Genomic DNA, 16,753 nt, shown 5'->3' on the forward strand with positions numbered 1-16,753 from the left:
TATAGAGCTATGGAATACAGATTTTAAAAAATCATTTTATTATATTTAGTTGTAAAATTTGCATACAGTAGAGCTTACTCCTTGTGATGGACATAGGGGTTTTGACAAATACATCGAGTTGTGTATCTACTACTATGATCAGGATTTCAAATAATTCCATCACTGCTCATAAAATTTCTCGAATTTTCTCTTTGGAGTCAACTTCTCCACTCAATCACAGTCCCTAGCAATCAGTGATCTATTCTCCAACCCTATAGTTTAGGCTTGCTAGAATGTAACAAATGAAGTCAAACAGTATACTGCCTTTTGACTGTGGAGTTTTTCATTTAGCAAAATGTTTCTGTGATTTATTTATGTTATTGAATGTATCAATATTGAGGTTCCCATTAGCTTTATTTCTTGCTTCTGTGAAAGCTTAGAGTGTTCAACACACCAAAGTTCTTTTGGAGGAATTCCTTTGAGATTGGTCATTTTGCTTATAGTCATATAGCCTGATTACCTGGTTGATAAGATGAGAGATAAACTGACCAGAAATCAGCCCTCACTAGACTAACCAATGAGCTATGAAGGTATCTGGTAAAACTGCTCCGTCCAACAGAGGCAGTGTGTATTGGTTGTTGCTTGCCCAGCCTACACCAATCCCCCGAGAGTCAGTAGGAGTCACAGTAGTAGAGACAGGAAGAGCAGCCACTTCAAACAGGGAACAGTGGATGAATCCCTGATCCAAGATGATGACCAGACCCTTAGAACCTCATAGTACCTTGAACAATGTTTCATTCTCCACCAAGCCTTGCTGAAGGTGGTTGAGTTTATCTTCCATTTTTCTTTTCAGATAGTCTAAAATTCTTTCTTTTATCATTTATTTTTTGTTTCAAAAATTTTCCTTAGTCATCCTTTTAGAGTAGGTCTTCTGATTATAGATTCTCTTAGTCTTCCTTTGTCTGAAGATGTCATTAATTTCCCCTTATTCCGAATGATAAATTCACATGACATAGAAGTCAGGGTTGACAGTTCTTTTTCTCAGGACACGAAAAATATACCATATCCTTCTAGTCCCCCTGGTTTCTAATGGGAAATCTGCTGTCAGTTGAGTTATTTTTCTTACGGATAAGGTGTTGTTTCTCTTTCACTGCTTTCTAATTTTTTTCTTTGTCTTTAGTTTTCTGAAGTTTAGCCGTGGTGTATTTTGGTGTAGATTTCTTTGAGTTTTTCCCATTGGGGTTTTCCACCTTCTTGATGTTACACAATTATGTCCTGCACTACATTTGGAAAATTTTTAGCCATTATTTCTTCAAGTACTTTTTAAGCTTCACGTCTTTTCTCCTTTCCTTCTGAGATGCTGATGACATAAATATTAGGTCCTTTAGTCTCTCAGATCTGTGAGATTCTATTCCTTTTTTTTGTGGTGGGTGGGTTTATTTTCTGTCTTTTGTTCAGATTGGGTAATTTCTATTGTTCTATCTTCAAGTTCACTGATTCTTTCCTCTTTATTCTCCATTCTGTTTTTGAACCCATCCATTGAGTTCTTTATGTTGGTTATTCTATTTTTCAGCTCTAACATCTTTATTTCATGCTTTTTTACATGCTGTGTTATGTCTGAATGGAGGTGAAATTTCCCACTCGGGCTTCTTTGGTACCAGTCTGGTAGGGAGAAGAAGGTGGCCTTGTTATGACTGGTTGGAGGTGAAAGCCCAAGATCCCAATGTGGCTTTCTCTGATGCTACTCAGCTAGGGTGGGAGAAAGTCACCCCGCGGTAGCTGAATCAAGATGAAAGTCTTGGCTCTCCACTCAGCTTTTGCTGAGTCATGTCGTGTTTTTTTCCATGGTATTTGACTGGAGTAGGGTGGTTTTTGTTTAAATGTGTTCTGTCTTGCTAGTTTGCTACTCTCCTGGTCACTTGTCTAGAGAAAACAGGCTTTTGGGGAGGTTTTTTGTTTTTTCACTCCTCTTGGTGCTTTTGGGTTACTGTCTTTTCCTGCATCTACATCAGGATATACAAAACAAAAAGAAAATTCAGGAAACTTACTGCCATATTGTTCCTTGCATCTAAAGCCTCTATTTGTTTTTTCTTCTCTCAAATATTTTGAAATATTCCATGTTTTTTTCATATATTATATCCAGGATTTTTAGTTGTACTTAGCAAGAGGCATGAGAGGATATGTGTCTACTTTACTTGGTCCAAAACAAGAAGGAACATAGATTTTTAAGACTGTAGAGTAATTTAAGAATTTTCTAATTCTAAACCCCTGAAAACCATATTAGAGTGGCTTTAGGAGAATTTTTCAAACTATACACCTAGACTTTCTCCCTACCCCTAACCTCTCACTCTTCTCTCTCCTGGATTTCCTTTGGAGGAAGACGACTTATGGCACAACCACCCCCATATTCAACATTGAGAATCGCAAGATTATCTTTCTCAAGTGTAGTGGGATAGAAAAAATTGAGGACCCTGACACTTTAAATCATTCATTTTACATATGAGGAAACTGAAACTCAGAGAGGTGACAGTTTTTCCATATAGCAGATAAATGGTAAACCCAAGCCTGCATATGGGTCTAGTGCAGTACTTTTCAAACATTAATATGCAAACACATCACCTTCGACCTTGTTCAAATGCGGATTCTGATTCAGTAAGTATGGAGCAGGGCTGAGATCCTGCATTTTTAACAAGTGCACAGATGGTGTTGTTGCTGCTGCAGTTTGAGTAACAGCATTCTAGAACATTCACTCAGCTTATGGCACTTTCCACTGTCCTTAAAATTTGTATTCTTTCATCAAGAAAATTAAGAATACGTAAAAGTTTGACAGATAAGCATCTAAACATTCATGTGCCTGGTATGTAACAGTAAAGGAAGATGTGAATGATCATGGAGATACAGAGGAGGGAGTAGAAGGACCCATCCAGAGACCAAACACTGTCCTGGCTTTGCAAGGTATTCGTTGCCTTCAAAACTCAGAGGAATCTTGGTAAAGACCATGGGAGAGCATATGAATGACTCTCGAGCTGTTTAGTTGCTCATGTAATTTGCTTAGGGCTGCAAGTTAAGAATCTCTCCCTGTCTAGAAAGGATAAGTTGACCTTCTTTCTCTATAATGTTATGGAGTGTAATTCTCTAACAGGTAACAACTGGGGAAGGAACACTGAAATTCACTGGTAAGGCATGGAAGTGATGGAAGTGACCAGCAAACAGACATCTTGGTCCATGTCTGCTTTGATATAGTATAGTACAAAGACAATGGAATATACAAGGTGTTTCCAGACCTGGGCCCTGTTCCTGGCTCCACTATTAATTTTATTTGCAGCCTTGAATACATCACTTAATCTTTCTATGATAAATTTATCAAAATAACTTACTGATAACTAGCATATCTGTTGAGAGCTATTTAGTATTGTCAATTAATACTAATTACATATTAATTAATACGTAATCATTAATCTATTAATAATTAATACTAGTGGATCAATATAATAGGAAGACCGAGTCAAGGAGTCTCAGTAAATTGGCTTGTTCCCCAGACCCTACACCCTGAAACATTTAGGTACGAAAGATCTGGCAATCGATTCTCAAATGAGTGTCCTCAGTTAACAATTCCTAGCTGTCATATGGGCCCTTTCTCTGTCAGATATCACCGAATTTGATATCAGTTTTGACTCTGAGGTTCCATCTCTCTGAGGAAATACACACAATACCAGTTAGGGAGAGATACTGTGTGTTTCCCAATGTCACTGCCCGCATGTTCAATGTCCCCACTATAGCAGGGGGCACCGTGGCTCCCTCAGTTCTCTCCAGTTACCTAGAGCCCCATAAGAATTATGTCCCTGTGTATGTGTGTGGGTGTGATTGTGCACATCGGTGTGTGTTTGTCAGGGAAAGGGAAGAAATGGGAGTAGCGAAAACTAAATGTGAGAATTAAAAGAAGATATTAAATCACAAACCGAAATTGACTCTTGGATATCAACACTTTTTGTGTTTTTGTGAATACAATACCTGTTTATTGACTAGAGTGAACCTAAGTCAGTTTTGAAAGGGCCTGTAATTATCAGAAACCTCCTAAGCCTGTCCCAGCCTCACCCCGTGTTCTTCTAACTTCTTTGCACCTGGGTTGCTGTTCTGAGCTTATGACGGTGAGATTAGGCAGCATGAGGGTATTACAGAGAGATAAGTCAGGATGCAAAGATCCTTTTGTCTTTTGCAAAGAAGGCAGCGGGGCAGCTGATAGGAACAGCATTCAGCTCCGTGAGTATTTCTGAACTTCTGGTGAATTTGAGCAGAGTAATTGAAGGGCTTTGGGGGGTTGATCAGGCTCCAAAAGAAAAATTGGAGAAGAAAACATATTGGACCTGTGGGCCTGGGCTGTGGCTGGGGATGAAAATGGGAAAGAACATGAAGGAGATACACTCAGACCTTCTTGTTATGCCATGGGACAAGCAAATAAGTGAAAGTTGACTATTACAAGGTCACTGCAAAACTTGATTACTGAATTCATTTAGAAGGAGCCCAATAGTGACCTCCCTGTTTGCAGCTTCATAGCAAACAGTATTGTGAAGACGGAGGGATCTGTGGCACTAAATAACCACAGAGAAAACAGTTCTTTACTCCAAGGATGTGCTTGCAAACTTGGCCCAGGCACTGGTAGGCTGATGTGAGTGTGAGGAAAAGGAGAAGGGGAGCGGAGAGCGAGCGTGAGAATGACCGCAGGGCAGTGCAGGTGGCTGAGCCTTCTCCCTTTGAGGTCAAAGTGTTTGTTTGTTCCATTCTGAAGCAGGGTGTGGGCTGGATTTTTGGTAATTTTTTTTTATGGCTTTGGTTTGGGTCTTGCTTTGCTTTTCAAATTATTGATTTTCTCTGCCTCAGCAGGACCCTGGGTGATATTTATTGGCTCAACCCCAACAGTACTTCCCTCCCTAGCTCCTTCCAGCCTCTTCCTTAGTCCACTGACAATGGCCTTGTCTATATCTTTGCTGAGAAACAGAGAATTGGAAGGGTAAGGTGGTAACAGCAGCATCAGAGAGACTGTCTCAGGAACCTTCTAAAACTGCTTTTCAGAGGATCATCCCCTGTCACTATATACGGCTGGGCTTTGCTGTATAAAGCAACACAAGATGATTTTTTGCTTTATACAAATCTTTAATTTTGTTAAGGTGACCCTAACCCCAGTCCCCTACAAAAGTATGCCTTGAAATATTACTTTGCCGCATCCACTTATTTCTGCAGAGAAACAGTTTGTAATCTTCAAAAGGGGAAGGGCTAACATTGCTTTAAAAACAGGAAAATGTTCTGCCTCACAAAAGAATAAATTGCTTGATGCTTTTGGAGGAAAAAAATGTGAAACTTCTTTCAGCTAAAATCAAGTCTGATAATACATTTAGGGTTACTCAGCTCCAGATGCCCTTGGAATTTCTAGAAAAGTGTGGTCAGGATGAGGTTAGCCTTTGGTGATGTTTATGGGCAAACAGGACTGGCTTCCAATGCAGGGAAAGGTCAGAAGTGTTCTACCCTTCCTAAAGGTTTTGCAGAGAGAATTGGAGGGTAAATCTATGATAGAAACTGCAGAGGGATTAGTCGACTGTTCTGGTTACCTAGTGCAAATCCTGAGCACCATTAGGATCAAGGGATTAACCTGGCAACTGTTATGTAACTCTTTCTGAGAAGGCTTCTTTCATATAATGCATCAAACTCTGACATGAACACTGTCTAAGCCTAGAGGTGTAACTTCAAAATTACGTAAACATGTAGAAGAAACCTGCAAGAAAAAAGGGGATGTATCACCAGGGGAATATGGATGTCACATGTGATTTTTAAAGTCTTTGGGGTTGCTGTTAGGGGTGTCAAAGGAATTCAAGGAAAGCTTCTTAAGACAGCATTTTAAGACCAGAAATAAGTTAACAGTTGGGGTGTTTGAAGGAAGCAGAGGATTACCCAGCAAGGGCGGAAGACAATTGCCCCTCTGGTGTATGGCAAGCGCTCTTTAGTTGTTGGCCCAGAGGAAGGAGGTGCAGAGTCCGGGTGAGCAAGTGTCATGACCACAGATTTGTTTGCATGGCTTTCTTTTCTCTCACAAGGTCTAGCATATGTTTGCTCTTTTTTAACACTTTGTACCACTCTACTCATATTGTCTTCCTAAAATTTCCCCATAACCCTAAAAGGAAGGTATGATTTGATTCATTTTATAGATGGAATAAGACCCCCAGAGGATTATGAAATTTCTCCTAAGTCACATAGCCAGTTCTATGGAGTAGGAACTTAAAACTCTATCAATTTGATTCTAAAGAGTGTACTCTCTACCATGTCACCATCAAAGGGCAATTTGACCAATGAGGGTCACTTTAGGCCCTTACATTATAGAACTCTGGATCCAAAATAATTGGATCTTAGTAGGGCTGCCAGATAAAATGAAGGATGCCAGTTAAATTTGAGTTCCAGAGAAAAATGACTTTCTAAAGTATAAATACGTACCATGAAACGGCTGAGATATACTTTACTAAAAATAATTATTTCTTTGAAATTCAAATTGAACTGGGTGCCTTGTATTTTTTTATTTTTTATTTTTTTGCTGAATCTGACAATTCTGACCCTAATAGGTTCTTCAGATGAGAGAAAAGAAACTTTTGATTTCTTCTACCTTGAAAATCCTGGGCAGTTCAAAAACCTTGATCTGAGAGCTGCCCTCTGTGACTCTGGCAGAGCTGGGATGTGTCAGTTACTGGTGGTCCACTCAGCACAGCGCTGATCTTGGCTGCTCACCAGCGATTCCCAGGGTCCCAACCACACTTGGGACAAGCACAAAGTTTGCCTGTCGACCAGGGGTAGAGAGGGCCCACAGAATGGGAACTGAATTTAGTGAGCAGAGGAACTGGCAGTGCATTTCCTAAAGCCTGAAAGCTAATGAGTTCTTTGTGCTCTGACGGAGAAGTCAAAGGGTCAGGACCTCATGACTTAAGGTTTACGGTATTTGTTCAGTTTCTTTCTTTTTCTTTTTTTTTTCTTTTTTTTCTTTTTTTCCTTTTCTTGAGACGGAGTCTCGCCCCGTCGCCCAGGCTGGAGTGCAGTGGTGCGATCTCAGCTCACTGCAAGCTCTGCCTCCCGGGTTCACGCCATTCTCCTGCCTCAGCCTCTTGAGTAGCTGGGACTACAGGCACCCGCCATCACGCCCGGCTACTTTTTTGTGTTTTTAGTAGAGACGGGTTTTCACCATGTTAGCCAGGATGGTCTTGATCTCCTGACCTCGTGATTTGCCCGCCTTGCCCTCCCAAAGTGCTAGGATTACAGGCGCCTGGCCTGTTCAATTTCTAGATTAATTTATTAACTCATTTGACAAATATGATATATATGGCATAATTACTATACACCATGCACTGTTGTAGGTTCTGAGACTGGAAGGGCGGCCTCATGAAGCTAGTCCAGTAGGGGACAGCAGAAGGAATCATAGCATGAGCAAGTGGTCCAGGGTCCTGGCCAATCTCACCATCCCTGCTACTGGCAAGGATAATAATTTAGTAATAATCAGAATTTAAATATGAGAAAAATCTTGGAGGTGACGATAATAATTGCAACCCAATTTTGAAACAAATAAGAAAACAGTATGAACTGGAAGTTATAGAATATGAGGTTTGAGGGATATGCAGTGTGGCCAGTAAAGACAGTCATTGTTAGCATGAGCCAAAGACTGTCAGGGAGGTCTGCAGTTAATAATATTAACATAGGCTGGTGTGATGAGTCATGCCTGTAAACCTAGCACTTTGGGAGGCTGAGGCAGGAGGATCAGTTGAGCCCAGGAGTTTGAGGCTATAGTGAGCTATGATTGAGATTGCACCACTGCACTACAACCTGGCTGATGGAGCAAGAACTTGTCTCTCTTAAAAAAAAAAAAAAAAAAAAAAAAATTAGCATAAATCTGTAATGGGTGAAATAAGGAATCTTATGGAGACAAAGCCCGCACACACCAGATTTTATGGAAGAGATGGGCTCAGGATAAGAGGTGAAAGCAATGCGGATTTCTTTGGGGCTTTTCGGGATCTTCCTTCCAAGGGCAAGTTTTGTTAACCCTTATGAAAGAAAAGAAGAAAGAAAATAATGTCATCCAAAATGACACATTAATTGTTTAAATTTATCTTTTTCAATAATTTTCTTTGATTTGTATTTGAAGAATGGCAATGGGCATTTCTGTAGCCAAATTAAAGTCTGAGAACACCATATTGGATAGGTCCATGGTGTGGATAGAAGAAAGCATCAAAGATTTGTGAACAATGGGGGCTGAAGAACCTTATGTCTGGATGTAGAATTGAAGCACAAATACATTACGTAATCATCCTTCATTAACTTCTCTATGTGTGTGTGTTTTAAGATGTGTTGAATATATTCATGAGTGTTGGTATCCCTGCTCCAGAGGTCCTCCTGTCCAGACAACTACATTGTCATCTCCCAGAACTAGAGAAAAGCTTCTGGTTCATGTGAGGATTAAACAAAATAATCTTATCTTAGACTATAAGGACTTGAAGGACTATATAAAAACAACAGAGGCCATAAAAAATGCTCAATAAACATTTAGAATCAGGTTATTTTACAGCTGGATGGAAATGTAAAGCTTAAAGAAATTGCAGGTGCTGGCCAGGTGCGGTGGCTCACGCCTGTAATCCCAGCACTTTGGGAGGTCGAGGCGGGTGGATCACGAGGTCAGGAGATCGAGACCATCTTGGCTAACACGGTGAAATCCCGTCTCTACTAAAAATACAAAAAAATTAGCCGGGCGTGGTGGCGGGCGCCTGTAGTCCCAGCTACTTGGGAGGCTGAGGCAGGAGAATAGCGAGAACCTGGGAGGCAGAGCTTGCAGTGAGCCGAGATCGCACCACTGCACTCCAGCCTGAGTGACAGAGCGAGACTCCGTCTCAAAAAAAAAAAAAAAAAAAAAAGAAATCGCAGGTGCTATAAAAGACTATAGATATCACTGAGTCCATTTTCCTCTCTTTATAATGGGTAGAACTGGTAGTCATAGAGAAGTACAGCATCATAATAAATTCACATAGAACACTTGTGGCAAAACTATTTTATTTATTTAAAAAATTTTTTTATACCTAATGTGAAGCTTTAATTTAATTTAATTTATTTATTTAAAAAATTTTTTTCAGTGGCAGATCTATGGGAACAGCATATCCACCTAGATTTTTGAGTTTTAAAATGTATCAATTGTCTGTTTACGTAACTGATAGATTGTGTAAGTAATACAGCAGCGTGTAAGTTTACATTCCTTTACATTAAGTGCCTGCATTGATTTATACTCTGTTTTCTTAAAGATCCCTTTTAAAGATGATCTAACTGCTCCCCTTTTGTATCAATACAAAATACTGAGCTTTCCTTTTGAAATACTTTTCTTCTCCAATGTAAAATAAAGATCTAATAACCAATGGTCCCCATGACTTGAAAGATCTTCTTTTTTTTATCTTTCACTGTCTAAGGAGGCTGAAGGGGAAACGCTAGCTGCCTGGGGGCTGTTAAAATGAGTGACAACACTGCTCTGGCTGTTCCAGCTTCAAACCAGGGTCCTGCCACCCCACGCAAAGGCCCTCCCAAGTTCAAGCAGAGGCAGACTCGCCAATTCAAGAGTAAACCTCCAAAGAAAGGTGTGAAAGGGTAAGACCAAAATGAAAAGAAAAACTTTCTATTACTTTCTTTCTTCCCACATGATGGCTTTTGTTTTGAGAAATTAGTGCTCACAATATTAAACAGACTTACAAAAATGTCCATCCCATCCTCTCTTTTCCTCTCTAACTCCATCTTTGATGAATTGTGTCTTTATCGCTGGAATTCTTTCCTTTGCAACTTCCAGGTCTGTGGCCGAATTTAACATGGCAAATGGAGGCTTTTTACAATAAACTTTGACTTTGCCTTCCAGGCTTTTTATGACCACTCCTCTTTACTAACATAACCTCTGCTTTAATCTGTAACACTGAACCACTGACCATTTCCAGAAAATATAGCTTATATTTATGTCTTCCAATTTTACATCCTCAGTTCTTTATTTTCCTCTTCCTCTCCTTGGCTAAATCCTATTCATTTTTCAACACACAGCTCATATACTAATTTCGTTTTGAAGCTACCACTGACTCTCTTTAACAAGCTATCATTACTTTCATGTTTGCATTTTGTACATGCAGCTGTCATAGCTTACATTATCGTATCTTATATTTATTTATTTTTATCTATTCTCCGAGACTAAGACCACTCAGAAAATTTGTCTGTTTTTTTTCTTAACTCTCTGTGCCTAACAAAATGCCTGGTATATAATGGATGCTTAGTTAATGATTTTGAATAAGTAAACAAATGGATGAATTCATCATTTTTAATGCCTCTTGTATTGCTTTCTCATTTCAATTTTTACTATAAAAAGCGAAATTTGACTAAGTTGTCCCACTGATAGTTCTTTCTGACTCTTAATTGTTTTGTTTGTTTGTTTGTTTGTTTTATTTTTTAGACGGAGTCTCGCTCTGTAGCCCAGGCTGGAGTGCAGTGGCTCTGTCTTGGCTCACTGCAAGCTACGCCTCCCGGGTTCACGCCATTCTCCTGCCTCAGCCTCCCGAGTAGCTGGGACTACAGGCGCCCGCCACCACGCCTGGCTAATTTTTTTTTTGTATTTTTAGTAGAGACGGGGTTTCACCATGTTAGCCAGGATGGTCTCGATCTGCTGACCTCGTGATCTGCCCGCCTCGGCCTCCCAAAGTGCTGGGATTACAGGCGTGAGCCACCGCGCCCGGCCTTAGTTGTTTTAGCTTAAGTTCCTACAGGAGAGAAATCTCTCCACTGGGATATACCAAAATCTGCCTGAGTGACATTTTCTTTGCTCCAGTTCAGTGCAAACAAAAGGAGTCTCTCAAATAAAAACATTAAACCTCTCCTTCTTCCCCTTTGAATCAAGAAACTCACCACGTGAGTGACTCCAAAATCCTTTTGCTCTGATCTCAGCTAATTTCCCTTGTATTCTTTTCCATAGATTTGGAGATGACATTCCAGGAATGGAGGGGCTAGGAACAGGTAAGCCATCCACTGATTTAAGTGAGAAATTTGCACTTGGAGTTCTGCCTTTTTATATGCTTCAGGCCTCAAGGGGCAGTTGAAAGTTATGAGAAATACCCAAGGCAGAAGATCTGTGAAGACATAGAAATGTGGGGATTTAATTTACCCTCCGAAATAAGTACATGTGTGCCCAGATACGAAACCCCTAAAAGAAATCAGGGTAGGCCCAAAATTTCATAAACCTTCTTGTTTTGTCGAACAACCTTTGAGGGCATACAACGATAAATTACAGGCGTTTATGGTAGAAAGATTCTCCTAATTCATCTAACCAAACTTCATTTTTCAGGACAGAAATCTGAGACATAGAGGAATTGACAGTCTTTTGTCTGAGGCTACCAAGTGAACTATTGGAAATAAGGGTGAGGTCTGGCGATCTCTCCACTCTACCAGGCAGACCACTTCCTTACCAATTTCCTCTTTTACACATCCTCTAGCACCCAGAGGAGGATCTTAAATAGTGAATGCCTGCAATATATTTTATAAAAAAATTCATACCATTTTATGTATCATACGATGAATGCAATCACTGCATTTTGAGACAGAGTCTCGCTTCTGTCAGCCCCAGGCTGGAGGTGCAGTGGCTCGGATCTCGCTCACTGCAAAGTCTGCCTCCCGGGTTCACGCTTTATCTCCTTCCTGTCTCCTAGCCTCCCGAGTAGCTGGGATCTTTACAGGCCTCACCACCCTCGCTAATTTTTTTTGTATTTTTTAGTAGAGACGGGGTTTCACCGTGTTAGCCAGGATGGTCTGGATCTCCTGACTTCGTGATCCGCCCGTCTCGGCCTCCCAAAGTGCTGAGATTACAGGCTTGAGCCACCGTGCCCTGCCATATTTTTTTAAAATTAATAGACTTTATTTCTTAGAGGAGTTTAAGATTTACAGAAAAATTCATCAGAAAGTACAGATCCTATATGTCCTGTCTACCACCTCTCTCCCCTTTTACATAGTTTCCTTTATTATTAACATCTTGTATTAGTGTGATTATATTTGATGAGCCAATATTGATGCAGTATGTTAATTAAAATCCATAGCTTGTATTAGGGTTTTTATCCTTTGTGTTGTAAAGTTCTAAGGGTTTTGATAAATACCATGTACCCACCATTATAGTACATTCTGTAGTACATATAGTATTATACAGAATAGTTTTGCTGCCCTATGCTTCACCAGGTCACCCTTCTCTCTCTCTCTAAACCCTCGACATCCACTAATCTTCTTACTGTCTGTATAGTTTTACCTTTTCCAGAATGTGATATAGTTCGAATCATACAGTATATAGCTTTTCTGGACTAGCTTCTTTCATTTAACAATATTCATTTAAGGTTTCTCCATGTTTTTATATGGCTTGATAGCTCGGTTTTTTAAATCATGGAATAATACTCCATTGTAGAGATAAACACAGTTTTTTATCCTATTGAAAGATACCTTGGTTGCTTCCAAGTTTTGCCAACAATGGATAAAATGGCCCTAAATATTTATGTGCAGGCTTTTGTCTGGACATATTTTCAACTCATCCAACACACCTTTGATAAATGGTAGCATTTGTAGTAATCAGTGTCCTTCCCAGGCAATCCTCAGTGTATCTTTCTGCAGCCAAATACCAATCCTGGGATCTCGAATAAATTTTCCAGCCACATTATAAAGCAATTTTGCTATTCTCATAGATCAACTGCTTCTGTATTTTGGCAAGGTGCATGCAAGACCAGCAAATTTGCTTTGGGATCTGGAAGATGTGCTTGACTCTAACTGTATATTTGGAATAATGTAATGAGGTTTATACTGAGCGAAGGTCTGAGGTCTTTGACCTGGTTCTGGTCTCAGCTCTACAACTATGTGGTTTTTGCTAATTATTTCATCTCTCTGGGTGTCAGCAAGCTTCTTTGTAACTGAAGGATAATAATATCTTACTTTCTAAAACAAGAAGCTGGATTAAAAGATGCCTTGTGATCATTTTTCAATATGTGATTGGATATAGGCAGTTCAAAATGTAAAGGAATAGAAGAATAATTAGAGAAGAAACTGATCTAGATTGGTAGGGAAGACTATGGATACCTAGACCATGGAGATTCAAAGTGTTCCTCTTTTTCATCTTAACCCTTGGCCTGACTAGAATTCCACTTTTGCTTCCTCCTTAGTGGTTGTGGTTTGGGGAGACTCTGTGTGATCAGTGGGCTGTACCCCCCCAGGGAACCCCTCAGTCAAAAGCTGTGGGTCACCCCCCCCAAAGAGGAAGCAGAATGAAACCAACAGAGATGCCTGGTGCAACAATTAAGCAATTGGCCTGATCCTTTCTGGGCCGCAGGACCACTCTAGGTAACTTCTCAGTCAGGGGATAATGAGCAGGAGAGAGGAGTGAAGTGTCTGTGCCTGAACGGCATCTTTCTGTGAAGAGACTTTTTTTGGGGTGAGGTTGGCTTACATACTCTTCCATCTCTTGCAGATATCACAGTGATTTGTCCGTGGGAGGCATTCAGCCACCTGGAATTGCATGAGCTCGCTCAGTTTGGGATTATTTGAGGTGCCAGAGGTTCTGCCACTCTCAACGACATCTGCTGTAATTTTGGTTACTTTTGCCCTGATGATCTGCCGGAGTCTTGAAATTCAGCTGATTGGAAGTGGTTTTGTTGACTTTCGAGGTCATTTCCTATCAGTTACTACTAAGAGTTCTCTTACTGTCAGAATCTCTCTTGCAGTACAGCTTAAAATAGTGGATGCATTTCACACTTAACCACCTTTTCCTACCAGCTAGTTAGAGGTCATCAATATTTCTCTACATTTTGTTTATGTGTAAGCCCTTTAAATCTATTTTTGCTAGGCATTCACTATGATTAATAGGAGACCTTTAAGATTACATTTATGTCACTCCCCACCTCCTCTTATTTAATAAAGGAGATATTTACCTTGAATGTTGCTGAAGTTGTATTAAATGCTACATGGAAATATCTGATGCTGTGTTCTGAGAACCAATTAAACAAAGAAGGCACAGTCATACAGGAAATAAGTGCAGTGCTTACAAAACAGCATAGGGTGAAGATTTGAATTCTGTAAGTTTGTAAATTGTATACTTTCTGGGTCTAAATTCTATTGAGCTAGGTTATTCCAGAAGTCTCATGCAGCTCTAAGTTGTGCAGTTCTAAGTTGGCGAGGAGCTGGGATTTAAACTCGGAATTCTGACAATGTGAGCCTTCTTTTCAATACTCTGGTTGAGGAAGGTTTCCTTCTACAGCATTCCCTCAATGAAATTATTTTGTCCAATGGCTTAAAATGGGAGTCACGGGAGTTACATACCTTGACTGCTTTGTGCACATCTGTAGTAAATCTAACCTTTAAACTGTCAACTGAAAAGATTTATATGCTATAAGGTTTAGACTCATATACAAAGGATAGGCAGTTGACCCTCTAAATAAAATGATGGTTTGCCTCACCCCTGAAGTTGTGTCAGTGTAATGTGCTCATACTTATCTTTTCCCAATACTTTCAAGGCAATTGTGCAACTCAAATGCTGCCTCTGTGTGACTTGGATGCTTTGGAACTAACAGTATGAATTTCTTCATTTCAGTTTTGAAATCTGTGGTAAAAGAATGGAGTAAATTAACCGAAGAGAGAGACAGGATGATAGAGAAGCAAGAGATTCAGGTTCTAATCCTGTCTCTACCAGTAAATTGCAATATGATTTTGGGCAAAGATCTCACCCTTTTGACCTTCAAGTTTTCCTGAACCAGATAATCTAAGGTTCGTGGTAGTGATAAATTCTGTGACTTCGTGGTCTTAGAGGAGTGCAGCACTCAAAAACTTGTGGCTGCTACAGGGCCTGTGTTAACCATTTTGCAGGAATGATCAGGTTACCTTCTGGCCAGAAAATTAGAAGTACAAGAGAAAAACTGAGGTATAGATTCAAAAGTGGAACCATGACGTGCCAAGAGGCCCAGTGGAAATGTGTGTTTCCTCCTTCAGCAGGAACTCCTGCCTCCACCCAGGCACCTGTTTTCTCTCCTGCCAAAGCTAACCCTTGCCTTTCAAGTTAGCTGCTCCATTTGACGGCCAGTGCCTTCGGTTCATCCCAGTTAGGGAGGACTGGCTTCTTCTCCAGCTGGGTGAGACTGGTTCACATTTGGCTCACTTTTCAAATATTTCTTTAAAAATGAAGCAATGACATTGACAAAACAGAATGCACTCAAAAGAATGTATCCAAAGGCTACATAAAGAAGGATGTAGAAACTACACTACATGAAGAATTGTTGAAGGAACTGAAAACATTTAGCTGAGAGAAGAAAATGTTCATTGCCAGCAAATATTTGAGAAGTTGTAATGGTCCACAGCTGTAACAACCTGAATACACCAGATCTTTTTAAAAAGTAATGGTGAAGGCCGGGTGTGGTGGCTCACGCCTGTAATCCCAGCACTTTGGGAGGCCGAGGCGGGCAGATCATGAGGTCAGGAGATTGAGACCACCCTGGCCAACATAGTGAAAACCCGTCTCTACTAAAAAAACAAAAACAAAACAAAACAAAAAAAATCAGCTGGGTGTGGTGGCGTGCTCCTGTAGTCCCAGCTACTCGGGAGGCTGAGGCAAGAGAACCCCTTGAACTGGGGAGGCAGAGGTTGCAGTGAGCCGAGATTGTGCCACAGCACTCCAGCCTGGTGACAGAGTGAGACCCCGTCTAAAAAAAAAAAAAAAAAAAAAGGTAATGATGAAGCAGGAAGAAGCAAACTTCTTTCATGCCAGGGTCTAGCATTTGGGGGTAAGCTGGAGTAGACATAATTTAAAGCCCTTCCAATATCTAGAATCCTATTATTTCTATTCATATCATTTTATTATTTTAAATAAGAAATAAGAAGCCCCTCAGTGTATAGACAACACATATGAAAGAGATAAAGTAAGTCATTGTCCTCATCTGAGTCCTGGCAGCAAAGAGATGACAACCCCAAACGGGGTAATTGAGGAAAGGTTTAACAAAGGTACTATTTACACAGGCTTTGGAAGAGTTAGTGGCAATCTACAAAGGCTAGTACAGTAACTTGGGGCTAGCAACAGCGTGGGGGCCATCTCCAAACCTGGGCCTGAAGCAACCCTGAAATAACATTTCTAATACTAAAGGAGGGGCCCTTGACAAGGCTGTGGGATGCAACAGAGGGACATAGTTAACATACAGTGATCCTTTAAGTAATCAGGAGGTAAAGGGGTTGTTCCTCCTTCCAATGTTGTCCTTCTCCCCTTCTCTACTTCCCTGTTGATGCCTCCCCTTGGTTAAACCCAACTGGAAATCAGAGGGCAAAGAATCTCTTTAATGCAGTCATTAAAGTTCACCTTCTCCAGTAACACGTAGACACAGGGAGGTGAATAACTCACACTGGGCCTTCTAAGTGGGGCAGGGGGACAGAGAGCATCAGATAAACAGCTAATGCATGTGGGGCTTAATATCTAGGTGATGGGTTGATGGGTGCAGTGAACCACAATGGCACACGTTTACCTGTTACCATTTACCTGCACATCCTGCACATGTATCCTGGAACTTAAAATATAAAATAAAATTTTAAAAAGTTCACCTTCTTCAGCCAAGAGCAAGTGGAGAGGGTTGGAGAGTGGATGTGAAGAGGCAAAAAATATATATTTCCATTATAGCAACAGTATTGAAGAGCAGATAGTATTTGTTAGCCAGTGGTTTTTAGTTGGAGTTGGGAAATA

The 16,753-nt window shown here is 40.4% G+C and overlaps 1 protein-coding gene across 2 annotated transcripts in view; it reads left to right on the forward strand.

Moving 5' to 3' along the window:
* The window catches only part of PDE6H (phosphodiesterase 6H), a 23,936-nt gene extending 9,437 nt beyond the window's left edge, over nucleotides 1-14,499 (forward strand). The window contains exons 1-4 of one of the 2 annotated variants that reach the window (XM_009180283.4): nucleotides 3,468-4,239; nucleotides 9,456-9,630; nucleotides 10,988-11,028; nucleotides 13,508-14,499. In XM_009180283.4, the coding sequence (XP_009178547.2) occupies nucleotides 9,497-9,630; nucleotides 10,988-11,028; nucleotides 13,508-13,584 (252 nt within the window). In that variant the 5' untranslated portion in view covers nucleotides 3,468-4,239; nucleotides 9,456-9,496 and the 3' untranslated portion in view covers nucleotides 13,585-14,499. Of the gene's footprint in view, nucleotides 1-3,467; nucleotides 4,240-9,455; nucleotides 9,631-10,987; nucleotides 11,029-13,507 lie in introns of those variants that run through there. The other variant, XM_021922075.2, reaches the window with a different exon arrangement.
* Nucleotides 14,500-16,753: the final 2,254 nt, after the last annotated feature.

The sequence above is a fragment of the Papio anubis genome, chromosome 9, assembly GCF_008728515.1.
Source record: "Papio anubis isolate 15944 chromosome 9, Panubis1.0, whole genome shotgun sequence".
NCBI lineage: Eukaryota > Metazoa > Chordata > Mammalia > Primates > Cercopithecidae > Papio > Papio anubis.